Genomic DNA, 15,663 nt, shown 5'->3' with positions numbered 1-15,663 from the left:
CTTCCGCCCGCTCTACAGCATCCCGACCCGCTGTTAATATACAGTCATTCATTATATAGATACATAAGCCATTCTCAGAGCGCACTCACAGCTGTCACAGTGCGGTTCTCAGGCACGCCCGAAAGCGGCGGCGGTGTGTGCGCACAGACCGTGTCACAGCCAGCGTCGCACGCGTACACTACCGGAGACCGCGGCGGCGTCGCCAGCGGAGCATCGTCCAGATGAACGCTCACAGCTGGCGACGACCGCAGACGATCCACTGGCGGACGCGTCCCGACACCGGTGGTTGCCGGAAACATTTCACCGGCCGTGCATGCTCTGTCGTCACCCCCAGCCGGCGCGTCGTCTTCAGCCGCCGGCTTAATCTTGAGCGTCGGGTGATGATCGACCACGCCACTACGCGACAGTCCCATCCAAACCCACGGCACCAGCTTCTTTGGGACCTCGATCTCGGCCCGGAAGTTCTCCACAAACTTGTGGTCGGCAGCGGTGATCTCCGAGTAGTATAGAAACTCAGAGAAGATCGACGAGATCCGCCAGAACGACAGCTTGCGAAGGCAGGCCACGACCAGACTGGTCACGCGGCTACCGTTCAAACAATGCAAGTACAGCGGCGCGTTGTCCTCGGACAGAATGATCTGGCGTTAGGCGCCGGTCGGCGCGCAAACGTACCTGTAGCACCTGGACAACAACCTCGTATGTGACCGGCACGCCCTTCTTGGACGGCTTCTGGCCAGCCTGGCCCGTGGACACGTGGATCATGGCGATCTTCTGCTCCCGACAGAACTGCTGGATATCCTCCGTCAACGGCTCCGGTGTGACCGACAGGATGGTCTTGAGCTTGAGCCGCCGCAGGAACGGCAGGTTGAGCCGGCGCGGATACATGCCGCGATACAGCTTGGGCTGCACGATGCCGTAGCGGAGAGGCGTCACCAGCTGCGGCGGCTCGCTGTGGCCGGGCAGGTCCGCGGCCACGGCGGAGACAGCGGCGGCGGCGGCGGCGGGCAGTTGCATGTTTGTCATCCTATGCCTCAGCAGACGTCCGGGGGTCGCGTTAGGGCGCAGAGACTGCGGCTCGGTCCGTGCAGAGGCGGCGCGAGCACATGCAGTCGCACGAGATCGCTACTCGGCTGGTCCGGGGCGGACGTCGGCAGGTCGGGGTGGTCGTCTGGCTGGCGGCGAGCGTCACGGCGGTCCCAATTCCGGCCACCGTCGCGATTAGGGTCACGTGACCTCGGGTCCGCCTTCTCTACGCTGCTGCGGCGGTGTCGGGTGGCGTCTGCGGCCGGGCGGCCGGTGCACAGTGCGGGGCGGACGGCTGCACCGCCGAGACAGCGCCCGCAGACGCGCGGATGCCGGCCGGCCGGCCGGCAGACTGCCGCGGACTGCACGGTGAGCAGACGAGCACTGCACGTGACCGATGGCGTAGGCGTGGCGGCTGCAAATGTGTATGTGTGGCTGGTGTGGCGCAGCACACTAGGGCAAAGCCCTACCTGAAAAACAGTCACAGTGTTGACCCGCACCTCGCCGCACACTGTCGTCGCAACCGAAAATATACTACTTGGGATTCTCTTGGACTTCTCTCTCCTCAGAATCATCTCACACAGATCAATCTATTACAATGTACGTCGGTCGAGCTGCCTCTGCAGTGCTTCCGGAGCAGCCTGCTAACGTTCTCTAGGGCCAAGCGCACGAAGAAAGTCGGAATCACTGGAAAGTACGGTGTGCGGTACGGTTCGTCGCTGCGTCGTGTCTCGAAGAAGCTCGAGATTCAGCAGCACTCCCGTTACACCTGCTCGTTCTGCGGCAAGGACTCGGTCAAGAGACTGGCTACTGGCATCTGGAAGTGCCGCTCGTGCCTGAAGACCAGCGCCGGCGGTGCCTACACCCTGTCGACCACCAACGCTGCTACCGTCCGCTCGACCATCCGTCGTCTGCGTGAGCTCGCTGAGGTTTAAACCATGATGTTTGGGCGTGTCTTATTTCAAAAGTTGTACCTATAAATATCAACATCACATTTGACCATAGCTCTGCTTCACCGAGGTACAGACGACTTGCTGAACGAGTTTCTGTCTCTGCGTCGATAACTGAGAATCAAACGGTTGACTCGACTACTGGCCGCTGTTGTCAACACTTTTGCGACCTGACAATTGTCGCTTCCTGTAGATCTGCTGTTGACTGGTGTGTCACCTGTCGGCTAGCACGGGGATCTTCCGTGCTCAGTCGAGGGAGGGCCTGGCTCGGGTAGCCGATGGTCGCTCGGTGGCGTACTGCCGAGTCTACGCTGTCTTCGGACCTTTTGGTCGTAGTTCTCCGCCAGCCATTTAATGGCGGATTCCTTGACTTCTCCCTGTATTCAGCACCGTGTGGGCGGGCCCTACCCTCCGTGTTGCTCTCCAGTAGCTTTGGAGGTTTGGCTGGTCTCACCTAGTGCAATCTGCACCCTCCAATACAGCGCGTAACAGCAGTCTAATTTGTATAGTGGTTACGGTGGCCGAGTGGTTAAGGCGACACCCTGCTATACACTAGTGGTTCAGGTGTTGGGTTCTGCCCGCGCAAGTTCGAATCTTGTCCGTGACGATTTTTTATTTTTTTTGTGGCTCACTTCGGCGTGCCTTGTGAGCTGGCCACTGGGCGTGCGCGCGCTTCAGACAGTCGCACATGTCGCGCAATGCGCAGCGCAAGCACACTCGCGCCGTTACTGTCCCGTCGTGTCTGGTGCTCATATTTGTGCGTTGGCGCGCGCTGGCGTGCGTTGGCGCGCGTCTGGTCGCGTTGGCGTGCGTCTGGCCGCCGCGGTCTACCCTTCAGACCAGATACGTAATCAAGTCGGCGGACGCGCAACCGCTGGCTACGCAGAGACCAGGAGAACGTCCAGAGTGCCCAGCCGGACGACAGGCCAGCGGTAGCGGCACCGTGCAGGCGTACGCCTCCCCGTGGTCGGTCTGGTCTAACACGCCACTAAAACCTGCGTCGGCTAGCGGTGCACCGAGTGAGCGGGCGTGCTGGCTACGCACATGAACAGGTGCCGGCTTACGGCTGCCAACTGGCCGACGGCTGCCGTGCCAGGCTGGACCTTGCCGAGCACGCGGGTCCTCGGGCTGTCGGCAGCGTCGGTGTGGCGTCACGGCCACCCGCTAGGCCGCAGGGCCGGTCGCGGCCAGTGGACGGTGGCTGCGCCCTGACCACTGCGGCGGTGCAGTCCACTAATCGCTCGCCTGTATGCAGTGGCCGACGGCGTCAAACGCACGGCCGTTGCCCGTCTGGCCGGCCGGCCAGGCCGATCTTGCGCGTGTCTGGCCGGCGGCGCCCGCCAGCGGCCGGTGCAGGCGGCGCTGGATGGGTCCACCGTCGCGCGCGGGGGCCTTGGCCGCCGGCGGCGGCCGGCGCAGGGCCCTGCGGGTCCCAGCCACTACGCCGTCCACTGGGCGCTGCGGCAGCTGCCCCGCAGTCTCGTCGCCGCGCGCCCGGATGGGCGGCCAGGCCGAGCCAGCCCGGCCATTGCGTATGGCCGGCAAGCACGCAGCCGCGGTTACCGCAGCGGCGCAAGCGCCACGCAGCGGAGGTGACGGCAGTGACCATGGTGTAATGGCCGCTGGGTAGATACCCCAAGAATGGTCCACAGTATAAATAGGCCCAGCGGACAACGTCCATCTTCACTACCCATCCCCCAGACACGAACAGCCGCCGGCGGCACGGCCAGGGCAAGCAAGCGCCAGCAAGCGCAAGAGTAGCGCATCAGTGAGCGCGACCATTCGGCTGCGCTCAAACCTGTCCAGACTACCAGAGCTGGACGTGCGGCGGCCGTGTCGACTCGACAGCGGCCGATTCCGCCACCTCCGGCGCCGCACGCGGCCGAGCGGCCGCCTGTGCGCGCCTGCCGGTCCCTGCGACCGGCCCGGACCGCGCACGGCCAAGCCGGCCCAGATCGAGTCGAGGGCGTGGACGTGAGCGCGGTCCGTGATGGAGGAGTATCCATGCATCATCTGCCTGCTGCCGCTGCCGACGCGGATGCCCTCGCCGGGCGAGCCCGACAAGCTCGAGGGCTGGGTGGCGGCGGCGGACGCAGACGACCCGCTGTTTCCGGCGCCGGCGGAAGACAAGGCCGAGGCGGCGGCCGAGGCCGACGACGACGAAGACGATTACTACGACGGCACGAACGCGGTGGCGTGTCTGCCGTGCGGCCACACGCTGCACAACCGGTGCCTCCGGCTGTGGATCAACCAGGCCAACTCGTGCCCGACCTGCCGCGGCATCTTCCACGAGGTCTCTGTGTCACACACGCTCAAGGGCCCGGTCGTGTCGCGGTACTCGGTCGCGGACAAAACCCAGCCGGTGGTGGCCGACGCGTTTGACGACTCGTTTATCCTGTCGGCGGACGACTTTGAGGACGACCACGAGGACGAGACGCCGTGCCTGGTGTGCGATTTTGGCGGCCGCGAGGACGAGCTGCTGCTGTGCGACTCCTGCGACGCGCCCTACCACGCCAGCTGCCTGGGCATGGACGGCGTGCCGGCCGAGGCCTGGTACTGCCCGTCGTGCGTCGACAACCACGCGGTGACGCCGGAGATCATGCGCCGGGCAAACACGCGGCGCCAGCGGCGGACACAGCGGTCGTCGGGCCGGGCCGCGCTGGCGACGTCGTCGCCGTCGCTGCGGTCTGCGCTCAACGGCTCCCGCCGGATGCACAGCAACTTTGAGGGCCGCCTGGTGCGCGCGACGACCCACATGCAGTGGGACAACGCATGGCAGCTGGTCTGGGACCGGCTCAATCGCGATCTGGACGAGCCAGCGGGCGACCTGGACGAGAACTACATGCCCGCGGAAGACGACGGCTTTGATGCGGTTGTGCGGCGGACGCGCCGCCGGCGCCGGACGACGTCGGGCACGGCGCCGGCCCGCGGCCGGCCGCGGAGCTCGCGCGCGTCGCGGGCGACCGCGGCCGATCGCCTGCGCGAGGCTGCTGAGGAACACACCTGGGCTATGCGCCTGCGGATTGCCCAGCGGTCGGCGTACCAGGCCACGTCGCCGGCGCACTTCATGTCTGCGCCGGCACCGGAGCCGCCACTGCCGGCCGAGTCCGCCGAGACGCGCGAGGCCTGGCACATGCTCGGCCGGGCGCTCGAAATACAAGAGCAGGGGTCAGAATCGCCGGCAGACTCGGCGCCGGCAACCCCGGCGACACCGGCACGGTCACGACCCGGCTGGATGACGTCGGCGACGCCCGACTCGGACGCTGCGGCCGACCGGCCGAAGCGCGAGGCCGATGACGATGCCGAGGCGGTGCGCAAGTTCAAGCGGCCGCGCGCGGCTCAGCGCCGACGCGACTCAGACATTGCCGCCGCACCCGAAACGTCGGCGGCAGCGGCCGCCCGGGCGCCAGAGCGGCCGCCGGCGGAGGAGGCGCCGGCGGAGCGCGTGCCAGAGCGCGTGCCGGAGCGCGTGCCGGAGCGCGTGCCGGAGCGCCCAGTGGACCCCGAGACCGAGACGGAGCCGCCGTCGCTGATGAAAACGCTGCTGCAGGACATCCGGCGGCCGCCGTCCGGCGGTTCAACGCTGCACGACCTCTCAGCCGGCGCAACGTCGCCGCCAGCGTCGTCGTCGCATGCGCTACTGGCGCCCAAACACGAATCAGCGTCGCCGACGCTGGCGCCGATGTCGCCGCGGCTGATCCCGCTGCCGACACCGGCGTTCTCGCGCTCGCCGACGGGCTCGCCCGTGCTGGTGCCTGTCTCGGGCTTCCCGGTGGCTGCGCCGGCGGGCGTTTACTACCCGCCGTCGCCGGCGTCGCCGACGGCGCGGGCGCGGTCGCCGGGGGCGCCGGGGGCGCCTGTGGCGCGGTCAGGGTCTCCAGCCGCAGGTGCGGCGCGGGCGGCGTCACCCGCCGCACCCCATGCGGCTCACAGTACCGCCGCCCCCCATGCGGCTCATACCACCGCCGCACCCCATGCGGCTCACACCACCGCCGCACCGACCACACACGCACCGCCGCCCGCGCCACACGCGGCGCACGCGTCGCCCGCCAACTCGCCCAGCCCGCCGCGCGACGACCGCCACGCGCTCTCGTTGTCGGAAAAGACAGAGATCCAGGAGCTCGTGCGCGGCCAGCTGAGGCCGCTGTACCACCGGGGCAACATGTCCAAGGACGAGTACACGGAGATCAACATGCGTGTGAGCCGCAGCCTGTACGGGCTGGTCGCGTCCGAGAACCGCGAGCGGCCAGAGACCGTGCGGTCGCAGCTCGCCGGGCTGGTGAAGGCGCACATCAACCGCGAGCTACAGCGGATTCGAGACCGGCGGACGACGCGCGCAGGGTCGCCGGCCGGGTCGCCGGCCGGGTCGGCCGGATCGCCGGGCGCGTCGCCGGCGGGGTCGCCGGGCGCGTCGCCGGCGGGATCGCCCGTGGCGTCGCCAGGGGCGTCCCCGCCGACTCGGCTGCCGGCTATGTCGCCGCCGCCGTAGAGTTAATGGGTATGCATTGGCGTTTTTGTCTGCTGGGTAGGATTGTAAGAATAAATGAAGCATTGGATCATGTGTGGCGCAGACGCGATGGTACCCGCGGGTGTGCGCGCGCCACCCGCGCCACGCGTACCTCCCGCAGTGGCGCACTTCGCACCTCGCCCGACTTCCCCTCAACGACCACGATGAGCACACGACGAGTCGTCGTAACCGGCCTCGGCCTGGTGACTCCGCTAGGCGTGGGTATGTACGGCGTCGGGCCCGCTGACGCCAGGTGCGCAGGCGTCGTGGAAACGCCTCGTCGCCGGCGAATCCGGCATTGTCTCGACGGTCGGCCGCAGCCCCGGATTCGACCAGATCCCGTCCAAGGTGGCTGGATTCGTGCCGGCCGGCCCCGGCGGGCTGGCCGAGGGCCAATGGGACCCGCGCGAGTGGCTAGGCCCGGGGGTACGTGCGCTCACGAGGCGGAACTGATGCCAGGACGAGCGCAAAATGGGCAGGTTTGCGCACTACGCCCTGGCCGTGACTGAGATGGCGCTGCGCGACGCGCAGTACGAGGCCGCGACCGAGGAGCAGAAGCGCGCCACGGTACGTGGACCGCCGGTGGCGCTGACCGCAGGGTGCGTGCTTTGGCACGGGCATTGGCAACCTCGACGACACGTACGCCAGCATTCTCTCGTTCGAGAAGGACGTAAGTGGCTGCACGGGCGCGCTGACGCCAGGGCTACCGCAAGGTGTCGCCGCTGATGGTGCCGCGGCTGCTGCTGAACATGGCTGTCGGCCACATCTCGATGAAGTACGGGTTCAAGGTACGTGCGGCCGGGGGCTCGCTGACGGCAGGGCCCGAACCACTCGGCCACCACGGCGTGCACGACCGGTGCACACTCGATCGGCGACGCAGCGCGGTTCATCATGTTTGGCGACGCCGACGTGATGGTCGCGGGCGGGTCCGAGGCGTGCATTTCGCCGTACGCGCTGGCGGGCTTTTGCCGGGCCAAGTCGCTCTCGACCGCGTTCAACGACCGGCCGGCGGAGGCGTCCCGGCCGTTCGATCGGGACCGCAGCGGGTTCGTCATGGGCGAGGGCGCGGGCGCGGTGGTCCTGGAGGAGCTCGGCCACGCTCAGCGCCGCGGAGCCCGCATCTACTGCGAAATCAAGGGCTACGGCCTGTCCGGAGACGCGCACCACATCACCGCGCCGCCGCCGGCCGGCGACGGTATCTATGTGTCGATGCGGTCCGCGCTGCGGCAGGCCGGCGTGGCGCCGGCGGACGTGGGCTACGTGAACGCGCACGCGACGTCGACCGTGCTCGGCGACGCCGCCGAGAACGCGGCCGTGCGGCGGCTACTGCTGGCGGGCGCCGGCGAGCCGCTGGGCGCGCAGCACGCGCGGCCCGACACGGTCGCGGTCTCGAGCACCAAGGGCGCCACCGGCCACCTGCTGGGCGCGGCCGGCGCCGTCGAGACCATCTTCTCGGTGCTGGCGCTGCACCACGGGACGCTGCCGCCGACGGCCAACTTGCACGCCGTGTCGGACGCGGTCGAGTTCGACTGCAACTACGTGCCGCGCCAGGCACAGCCGGCGGACCTGCGGTACGCGCTGGCCAACAGCTCTGGGTTTGGGGGGACCAACGCGACGCTGTGCCTGGCCCGCGACGTCTGAGCCGCACGCGGTGCGGCGCATGTACATAGAATCAGCCGCACGCGGCGTATGAGCCGCATGCCGTGCGGCGGCTGCGACGGCCGACGAGGCCGCCGGCGGCGCTGCCTGCGGAGGCATATAGCCGCATATAGCCGCCTGCCTGGACGGCCGCCACCCTGCGGAGCCGCCGCCGTTGCGCCGCTGCCGGAGAGCTCCGCCGGCGACTCCGGCGAGGGTGGCTGCCCGTGGGCTGCCACGCGGCTATATGGTCCCTGCGGCTGCATGCCTGCCGCCGCACGCCCGGGTCCGGCCCGGTGCACTGGCCAGTGCGAGCCGCACGGGGTGCGGCGCTAGCGCCGCACATCGTGCGGCGCGTATCACAAGCCTCCCAGCAACCCCGCAGCCGCGGCACTCAGCCTGGCTCGCAAGCACGCAACAAGCCTGCCCGGCTCCGGCAACGACTTCATCGTGGCGGCAAACTCCACCGTCTCTGAAAAGCCGCGCGCCGTCGTCATGCCGTCCGACGCGGCCGAGCCCGACGACATCGAGGCCAGCGTCGTCTCGATCTCGTCCGCCCAGTCGTCCGTGCCGTCGCTCGGCGGCGCGGCCGGCACCGACGAGGCCGCCGGCGGCGTCGCCGGCGCCCACCGCCGTGCCACCCGGCTCTTTCTGAACCGCCAGTTCCGCGAGGCGCTCGACGTGTTTGACCAGCAAGGACTGCTGGCCGCGACCGACGCCGACAGCGGCCGACTGCGCGTCAACGTGTGGAAGCTCTACCTCGCACTGCTGGACGGCATCCTCAATCTGCCGCCGGACGAGGCGCGCGCGCGGTTCTCCGAGCACGAGCTCGCGCAGATCGACCGCTACGTCAACGCCGGCGAGATCTGGACGTTTGCGGCCGACGCCCACGGCGGCCTGGCCGCCGTGGACGTGCGCGTGGCGCTGACGATGGCCCTGCTGTGTGTGCGGCACTGCGCCACGTCCGCCACGATCCGCGACTGCGTGTGCGACTATCTGGCGACGGCGCCGGCGGCGACCGCTGCCGGCGGCACCGCCGACGCACGCACGTACGTGCACCTGGCCGAGCTGTACGCGATGGTCCTGCTGCCGAGCGCGCACGCGTTCGAGGGCGCGCGCGCGTTTGTGCGCGAGACGCGCTTTTTCGATGCGGCCAAGAAGGCCGAGATTCTCGAGGCCATCGGCCGGCTGGAGGCGGCCGAACGCAAGCAGGACGCGGACAAGCGGCAGGCGCGCAAGGCGCGCAAGGCACGCAAGACCGCAGCGCAGCTGCCGCCGCCGGCCGAGGCGCCGGCCGAGGCCGAGACCCAGCCCGGGTCCGTGCAGCCGGCTGCGGTCGCTGCGGCCACCGTCGACTACATCGTGCGCTATTTGCGCGCGTCTGTCCGCAGCCCCGCCGCGCTCGGCCGGCTGCTGGCCGTGCTCTCGGCCGCCGCGGCCGTGCTGGCCATGCTGCTTGCGCCCGGCGCGCAGGCGGCGCTGCAGAGACTGCTGGCCACGTCCTGGCGGAAGCTCAAGACGACGGCGGCCATGGGCACCACCGTGCGGTATCTGTAACCAATCTATTCTCTAGTCGCGCACAGCGCCGGCGACGAGCGCGCGGAACTCGGCCGCAGCAATGCCCGAGCCCAGCGCCAGCGTCTGCAGCGATCGGACGGTGTCGGCGATGTGCTGCTCGACCGGCGACGGCGCCGGCGCGGCAGCCGCCGGCGCCGGGTCCGCGATCGCCGTCTCCACGGCATCGTATCGCGCGTAGTACTCGTCGTCGTCGGCCGCTGGCGCCGGCGCCGGCTCGGCCGGCTTGTCGTCGCGGTCGTACTGGTCCCAGTAGTCGTCGTCGTCGGCCTCGGCCACGCCGCCGGCCACGAACGCGTCCTCGGCCGCGGCCACGGTCTCGTGCCAGTCGAGCGCGCCGTCGGTCTCGCGCTCGCGCACCTCGAACACCAGCCACCGGGTCTCGTGCTCGTTCCATTCCCAGAAAATGTCGACCGCGGCCCGCGGCACCGACACGCCGTACAGCAGCTCCTCAGCGTCCAGCCGGCGGAAGCCGAGCACGTCCGCGCCGGCGACACGGCCCTGCTCGCGCTCCACGTCCAGCACGGTCTTGGTCGTCACCAGGTCGGCGTAGATCCGCGCGGCCACCTCGTCGGGGTCGGCCACGTCCGAGCTCCACGACAGCAGCTGCACCCATTGCGCGCCGCCGGCCGAGCCCTCGCCGCTGACCATCTGCAGGTTGTAGGCCAGCCGCGCCCGCAGCAGCGGCGACAGCTGTGCCAGGAATTGCGTGGGAAAGAAGCGGTTGCGCTGGAGGATGATCGGCGAAATGCCGACGTCCGCGTCGTCGGACTCGTCTGCGGCTGCGGCGGTGGCGGCGCCGGCGCCGCCCGCGGCCGCCCTCTGCCCACTGCCGCCGGCCTCGGTCGGGAAATGGGCCAGGAAGGCCCGCAGAAGAGCGTTGGCGTCGGGGTCCGGCGCCGATTTGCTGGCTGTCGTCGCCGTCGTTGTAGTGGTGGCCGTCATCTCGGTGGTGTCGTGTCTGACCAGCCGTGGCTATGAGCTGTGTCTGAAGCCGTGTCTGTCTGCGACGTCTGCTGCGTCGTGCCGGCAGCCAGGGATCTTGTAGGGATCTTGTTTGCTTGGTAGATGTCCACGACCAAACCCTCGATTCAACACGACGCGCACTGACCGCGCCACGCCTGTGGCGCTGCCTTGGACTCGCTCCGGACTCGGTCACCAGCGCGCTGCCGGCTGTGACCTACCTGCGTAGCCGCGTGTAGCCGCAAGGCCGTACGAGCCTCCGGCGGCGACTCCGTCGAGGGTGCGCCCTGCGGGCGGCGGCTGGCTCATATAGCCGCATGGCCGCACGGCCGCACGAGCCTCCGGCGGCGACTCCGTCGAGGGTGTGCCCTGCGGGCGGCGGCTCTCATATAGCCGCAGAGCCGCAAGAACATCCATGTCAGCCGTACAGCTGCAGGAGCTCCGCTGGCCGGACATATAGCCGCATATAGCCGCACGGTCGCACGAGCCTCCGGCGGCGACTCCGTCGAGGGTGCGCCCTGCGGGCGGCGGCTGGCTCATATAGCCGCATGGCCGCACAAGCCTCCGGCGGCGACTCCGTCGAGGGTGTGCCCTGCGGGCGGCGGCTCTCATGTAGCCGCAGAGCCGCAGGAGCTCCGCTGGCCGGACATATAGCCGCATATAGCCGCACGGTCGCACGAGCCTCCGGCGGCGACTCCGTCGAGGGCGCGCCCTGCGGGCGGCGGCTCTCATGTAGCCGCATATAACCGCATATAGCCGTAAGGCCTACCGTCCACCAAATCGTCGCGGGGAGCTCTCCGACCACGGACCCAGCCACAGGGCAACAGTCCTCGCGGGCGATGGGCCGCGCGGCTACGCAGGCAAGTGACGCCTCCAGAATGAGCATGTATTCCAACTAATCCAGACCAAAAAACAAAAGGCGGGGACAGCAGAGGGCAGGCAGCGCCTGTCTATCGTCTAACGGCCATCGTGCGCCGCGGCCGCCGACATCGCCGGGCGGGTTCGAGCCACCAAAAACCAAAATATGTACACAGAATCAGACCGTCCGGCGCGGCACGCCGCGGCCAGACAAAACAGTGTCGAACCAGCCAGGCAATCTAATTTACATGAAAAGCAAAGACGTTTTGAGACCCAGTCGTTAGTCGTGAGAATTGTGGCTAGCCCGGCCGGTTCTGCGGGACCGGCGAGTACATGGCCATGTTGTTGGCGTAAGGGTAGCTGCCGGCAGGCGGCAGCGGCGACGAGCGGTAGTCGGACGGCTGCGGGTCGGCGGGGTAGGCGGCCGCGTACGGCGGACGGTAGGCCTGGTCGAAGGGGGGGTAGGCAGGGGGGTACGCGCGGCCGGCAAGCTTGGGCGAGCCGGGGGCAGCGTACTGGTCGTAGGTCTGGTCGTACGACTGGTCGTACGACTGGTCGTAGGCCTGGTCGTACGACTGGTCAAAGGCCTGGTCGTAGCCGCCGTCGTAGGTCTGGTCGAGCGAGAGCTGCTCCATCTGGAGCGCCATGTAGTCGGCCGACTGGCCGCGGCGGAGGTAGCCGCCGTCGAGGCCGTCTGTGCCGAGCGCGGGCTGGCCGGGCAGCGCGGGCGGGTAGTACATGACGCCGGGGGCGGCGCCAAAGTCGCGGTACCCGTTGCCGAGGCCGGGCGACGCAAAATCGGCGTGGTGGCCGCGGTTGTTGTGGCCGTGGAACCCCTTGTGCGAGCCGTGCGAGCCGTGCGAGCCGTGGTGGCCGCTGTGGCCGCCGTGCCCGTGCCCGTGCCCGTGCCCGCCGTGCCCGCCCGTGCCTGCCCGCGTCGACAGCCCAACCTCGTCCATCAGCCGGCGGTAGCCCTGCGACGGGAACACCTTCATGCGCACGAGCACGTTGCGCACGGTCGCCAGCGAGCTGCGGCGCACGTCGCCCTCCAGGAACGGCGTCGTCAGGATCTTGAAGATCACCGTCGGGCCGTGCGCGCTGTCGCTCAGAATCTCCTCGAGCGCGCTGTCGTCGGGCGACAGCAGCAGCGTGTCGAAGATCGCCTGGCGCGCCTCCGGCTCGGCCCGGTAGTTGACCACCTTGAGCACCGTCAGCGACGCCAGCTTGTGCGTGCACAGCGGCACCAGGTGCGGGATCAGCCGCGGCGCCAGGATGCGGTGCCGGTTCGGCAGCGTGCACGTGTCGAGGAACCACGTCAGCAGCAGCGCGCCGTTGGCGTTCGTCGCCAGCTGCACCGCGTGCAGCGTGATGGCCGCTGCCAGCACCCGCTGCTGCTCCTTGTTGGCGTAGTGGCTCTCGAGGCACGCGCGCATGGCCCGCGCGCCGAACCGGCCCTGCGCGATGTCCCAGAACTGCGACAGCATGGTCTCGAAGATGAAGTCGTTGTACGGCGAGCCGAAGCGCAGGCAGCACTGCAGCACGTAGTTGCCAAACTGGTCCAGGAACAGGTGCACCGTGTACGGCCGCAGGGCGTTGGCGATCATCTCCATCTGCTCGGGCGTGCGCGCGACGTCGATGATCTTCTGTGCGGCCCACGTGCCGTTCTTGTGGATGCCGAGCTGCGCCAGGTACGGCGCGATCTTGGCCAGCATCTGCGTCTTGACGTGCTCAGTGCAGTGGTCAAAGAGCTTCTGGACGACCGTGTTGCCGAGGTAGTCGCTCGACAGCTCGACGATCTCGTCCAGCATGTCGAGCGCGATGCCCTCGACGTCCGACAGCGTCGAGTGGCCGTTGTCGATGCGCTTGCGGATGTCGCGCAGCTTGGGCGCGTCGTACACCCGGTTCGGGTTCGGGTCCGGCAGCACCGGCAGCTCGTCGATGAAGCCTGTGAAGGCGGTGGCGCTGTGGAGCGTGCCGCGGATGGCCTCGAGCTCGCCGGCGTCGGCGCCGTAGTCGGCGACAATGCTGAGGATGTCGTCGTGCAGGTCGCCGAGCGGCCGCGCGGGCACGTTGGTGCTGGCGTCGAGCTTGCCGTCCTTGACCGAGTACGACAGGTCGGCCGGCGGCGGGCCGGCGTCGACGGACGCGTCCGGGGTGGTGCCGGCGGTGGTGTCGACCGAGTGGCCGGCGCCGGACGCGACCGAGCCCACCGAGGTGTTTTGGCCGCCGGCGCCGCCGGCGAGTGTGAAGTAGCCGACGGCGAGCGGCCCGACGCCGAAGACGTCGGTGCCGTTGAGCAGCGTGCGCGCCTGGATGGCGGCCTCGAGCGAGGCCATGTTGACGAGCGCAAACGTCTTGGACGGCAGGACCTTGGCTGCCGAGACCGTGCCGAAGCGGCCAAGGACCTGGTCCAGCGCGGCCGGCGTCGTGCTGGCCGGCAGGTTGTCGACCCAGAGCGTCTTGGAGGGCGTGGCGGCGAACGAGCCGTAGCCGTCGACGAGCGCGAGCAGCGCCGCGTCGTCGCCGGCGAGCAGCGTGTCGTCGTCGACGCCAAAGTACGTCGTCGGCTGCGCCTCGGGCGACGGCCGCGACCGCGGCCGGTACGGCCGCGCGGTCTGGCTGTCGAGGTCGAACGGCGTGGCCGTGGTGTGCGAGCGCGGCCGGCCGGCGCCGAGGCCGGCGAAGGCGGCCGGCGGCGCGTAGCCGCCCAGGTTCGTGACCGCGTCGCTGTACTCGTGGTGCTCGTCGATCTTGAGCAGGCCGTCCAGGCCGAGCGCCGGGTCCTCGTACCGCTCGGTCGCGTTGACCGAGTACGAGCGCAGGCGCGCGGCGTCCTTGCGCAGCGACGCAAAGTCCGGCGGCGCGCCCGTCAGCGACAGCCGGCGGTTCTCGCCGGCCGAGGCCGGCGGCGACCGCTCGGCCAGGAACGGCGCCGACGACGGCAGCGGGTGCGAGTCGTCCAGGCCCAGGTAGTCGAGCGTCTGGACCGAGTGGTGGCTCTCGTCCACCGGCGAGAACGACGCGTGCGCCGGCGACTGCGGGATCTGCTGGCCCGAGGCCGCAAACGAGTTCGCCAGCGCCGGCCGCTGCGACCAGTTGGTCGAAAACAGGCTCGGGCCGAACGGCGACGAGTAGTTGAGCGAGCCCGAGCGCAGGCGCGAGCCCACGGGCGGCTGCGCCGGCGCGCCCGGCGCCGCGTCGAGCGCAAACGCCGGCGCCGTCGCCGACGTCGACAGCGTCAGCGGCACCGACGCCAGGAACGGGTTGGCCGTCAGCCGCGACGGCAGCGTGCCAGCGCGCGCGCGCCGCGTCGTCGGCCCGCCCGGCGCCGCCAGCCGCTCGCCAAACGGCGACGGCTGCCGCTCGCCCTCAAACTCGTCCGGCGGCGCCCACAGGCGGTCCGACGCCTGCAGCTCGCGCGTCCGCTTCGACAGAAACCGCGCGTCAAACGGCGGCGACGCCGACGCCAGCCGGCCCGCGCCCAGCCGCGGCGCGGCCGCGCCCTCCGGCGACGACCCGCGGTCGGCACCGGGCGGCGACGCACCCGGCACGGACATGCCCTGATTCACGCGCACTGCGCGGCACCTCCAGGCCCTGCGGCCAATTGACCACGCGCAACCAAGCGCTCCGCGCGCCCTGCGACGGCGCGCCCTGCGGGGGGCCTGAGACCCTGACTAGAGGCGACGGCGGTCTGCGACGGCCGTCGATGGTGAGCCTTATCGCGCGAACGGCGCGGGCCCTGCTGCAATCCGGCGGGAATCTCGAGTGTCCGGCTGCGGCTGTCCACGTTTGGCAGAGTGCGATCCACGAGCGGCCGCGGATGTCAGAGTGCGCGGGTGTTTGCTGATCCTGCCGGGGTGTATGCGGTCTGCGGCCGTCCTTGTGGAAGAAAAAAGGGGGGAAGTAGGAAGACGAGAGAAAATGCGAAAATTAGGCGCTGGCCAGTGGACTGCAGTGGACTGCAGAGGATTTTCAGTGGACTGCGGGCCGGCGCCAGTGGCCTGGTGCGCCCGCGCTACTGGGCGCAGTGGACACGTGCGGCTGTGCTAGCGGACCACGTAAGCCGCTTGGGCCGACTGCGGCCGGTGGGCGTGCCGGATTAGTGGACGCGAACCACTGCCGGCTGCCGCATCGGGACACAGCGGATCG

At 69.4% G+C, this 15,663-nt stretch overlaps 6 protein-coding genes and 1 non-coding gene across 7 annotated transcripts; 4 read left to right on the top strand and 3 right to left on the bottom strand.

Annotated features, from left to right (window-relative positions):
* Nucleotides 1-33: 33 nt before the first annotated feature.
* Nucleotides 34-1,268, bottom strand: V1510DRAFT_413032 (tyrosine phosphatase family-domain-containing protein). Its single transcript, XM_066933178.1, has 2 exons — nucleotides 673-1,268; nucleotides 34-638 (listed from the first exon to the last, which is right to left on the bottom strand). The coding sequence occupies exons 1-2, from the start codon at nucleotides 1,021-1,023 to the stop codon at nucleotides 75-77; spliced, it is 915 nt and encodes a 304-aa protein (XP_066790255.1). The 5' UTR covers nucleotides 1,024-1,268; the 3' UTR covers nucleotides 34-74.
* A 329-nt stretch (nucleotides 1,269-1,597) lies between these two features.
* On the top strand, nucleotides 1,598-2,061 carry V1510DRAFT_413029 (60S ribosomal protein eL43). The gene is made up of 2 exons (XM_066933177.1): nucleotides 1,598-1,623; nucleotides 1,682-2,061. Coding segments are annotated over exons 1-2 (279 nt in total). The 5' UTR covers nucleotides 1,598-1,621; the 3' UTR covers nucleotides 1,959-2,061.
* A 423-nt stretch (nucleotides 2,062-2,484) lies between these two features.
* Nucleotides 2,485-2,580, top strand: V1510DRAFT_t70. The gene has a single exon. It is a non-coding gene; the product is annotated as a tRNA-Ser (tRNA).
* Nucleotides 2,581-3,477: 897 nt separating this feature from the next.
* On the top strand, nucleotides 3,478-6,572 carry V1510DRAFT_391157 (uncharacterized protein). The gene is made up of 5 exons (XM_066931772.1): nucleotides 3,478-4,616; nucleotides 4,692-4,845; nucleotides 4,960-5,418; nucleotides 5,488-5,846; nucleotides 6,036-6,572. Exons 1-5 carry the CDS (start codon nucleotides 3,964-3,966, stop codon nucleotides 6,460-6,462), a joined length of 2,052 nt encoding a protein of 683 aa, XP_066790253.1. The 5' UTR covers nucleotides 3,478-3,963; the 3' UTR covers nucleotides 6,463-6,572.
* Nucleotides 6,573-6,627: 55 nt separating this feature from the next.
* V1510DRAFT_391155 (thiolase-like protein) lies at nucleotides 6,628-8,306 on the top strand. Its single transcript, XM_066931771.1, has 6 exons — nucleotides 6,628-6,702; nucleotides 6,734-6,906; nucleotides 6,940-7,047; nucleotides 7,079-7,150; nucleotides 7,182-7,268; nucleotides 7,300-8,306. Exons 1-6 carry the CDS (start codon nucleotides 6,645-6,647, stop codon nucleotides 8,119-8,121), a joined length of 1,320 nt encoding a protein of 439 aa, XP_066790252.1. The 5' UTR covers nucleotides 6,628-6,644; the 3' UTR covers nucleotides 8,122-8,306.
* A 1,360-nt stretch (nucleotides 8,307-9,666) lies between these two features.
* Nucleotides 9,667-10,638, bottom strand: V1510DRAFT_428942 (uncharacterized protein; the record flags this gene model as incomplete). The annotated part of the gene is made up of 2 exons (XM_066935295.1): nucleotides 9,667-10,469; nucleotides 10,524-10,638. 2 exons carry the CDS (start codon nucleotides 10,636-10,638, stop codon nucleotides 9,688-9,690), a joined length of 897 nt encoding a protein of 298 aa, XP_066790251.1. The 3' UTR covers nucleotides 9,667-9,687.
* A 703-nt stretch (nucleotides 10,639-11,341) lies between these two features.
* Nucleotides 11,342-15,071, bottom strand: V1510DRAFT_428941 (uncharacterized protein; the record flags this gene model as incomplete). Its single annotated transcript, XM_066935294.1, has 1 exon — nucleotides 11,342-15,071. One exon carries the CDS (start codon nucleotides 15,069-15,071, stop codon nucleotides 11,814-11,816), a length of 3,258 nt encoding a protein of 1,085 aa, XP_066790250.1. The 3' UTR covers nucleotides 11,342-11,813.
* Between the last annotated feature and the right edge of the window lie 592 nt (nucleotides 15,072-15,663).

This window comes from Dipodascopsis tothii (assembly GCF_038497935.1).
Source record: "Dipodascopsis tothii strain CBS 759.85 unplaced genomic scaffold V1510scaffold_7, whole genome shotgun sequence".
Lineage (NCBI taxonomy): Eukaryota > Fungi > Ascomycota > Lipomycetes > Lipomycetales > Lipomycetaceae > Neoaidaea > Neoaidaea tothii.
Note: the sequence above shows the minus strand (reverse complement) of the source record. Positions and strands in the feature narration are given on the sequence as shown.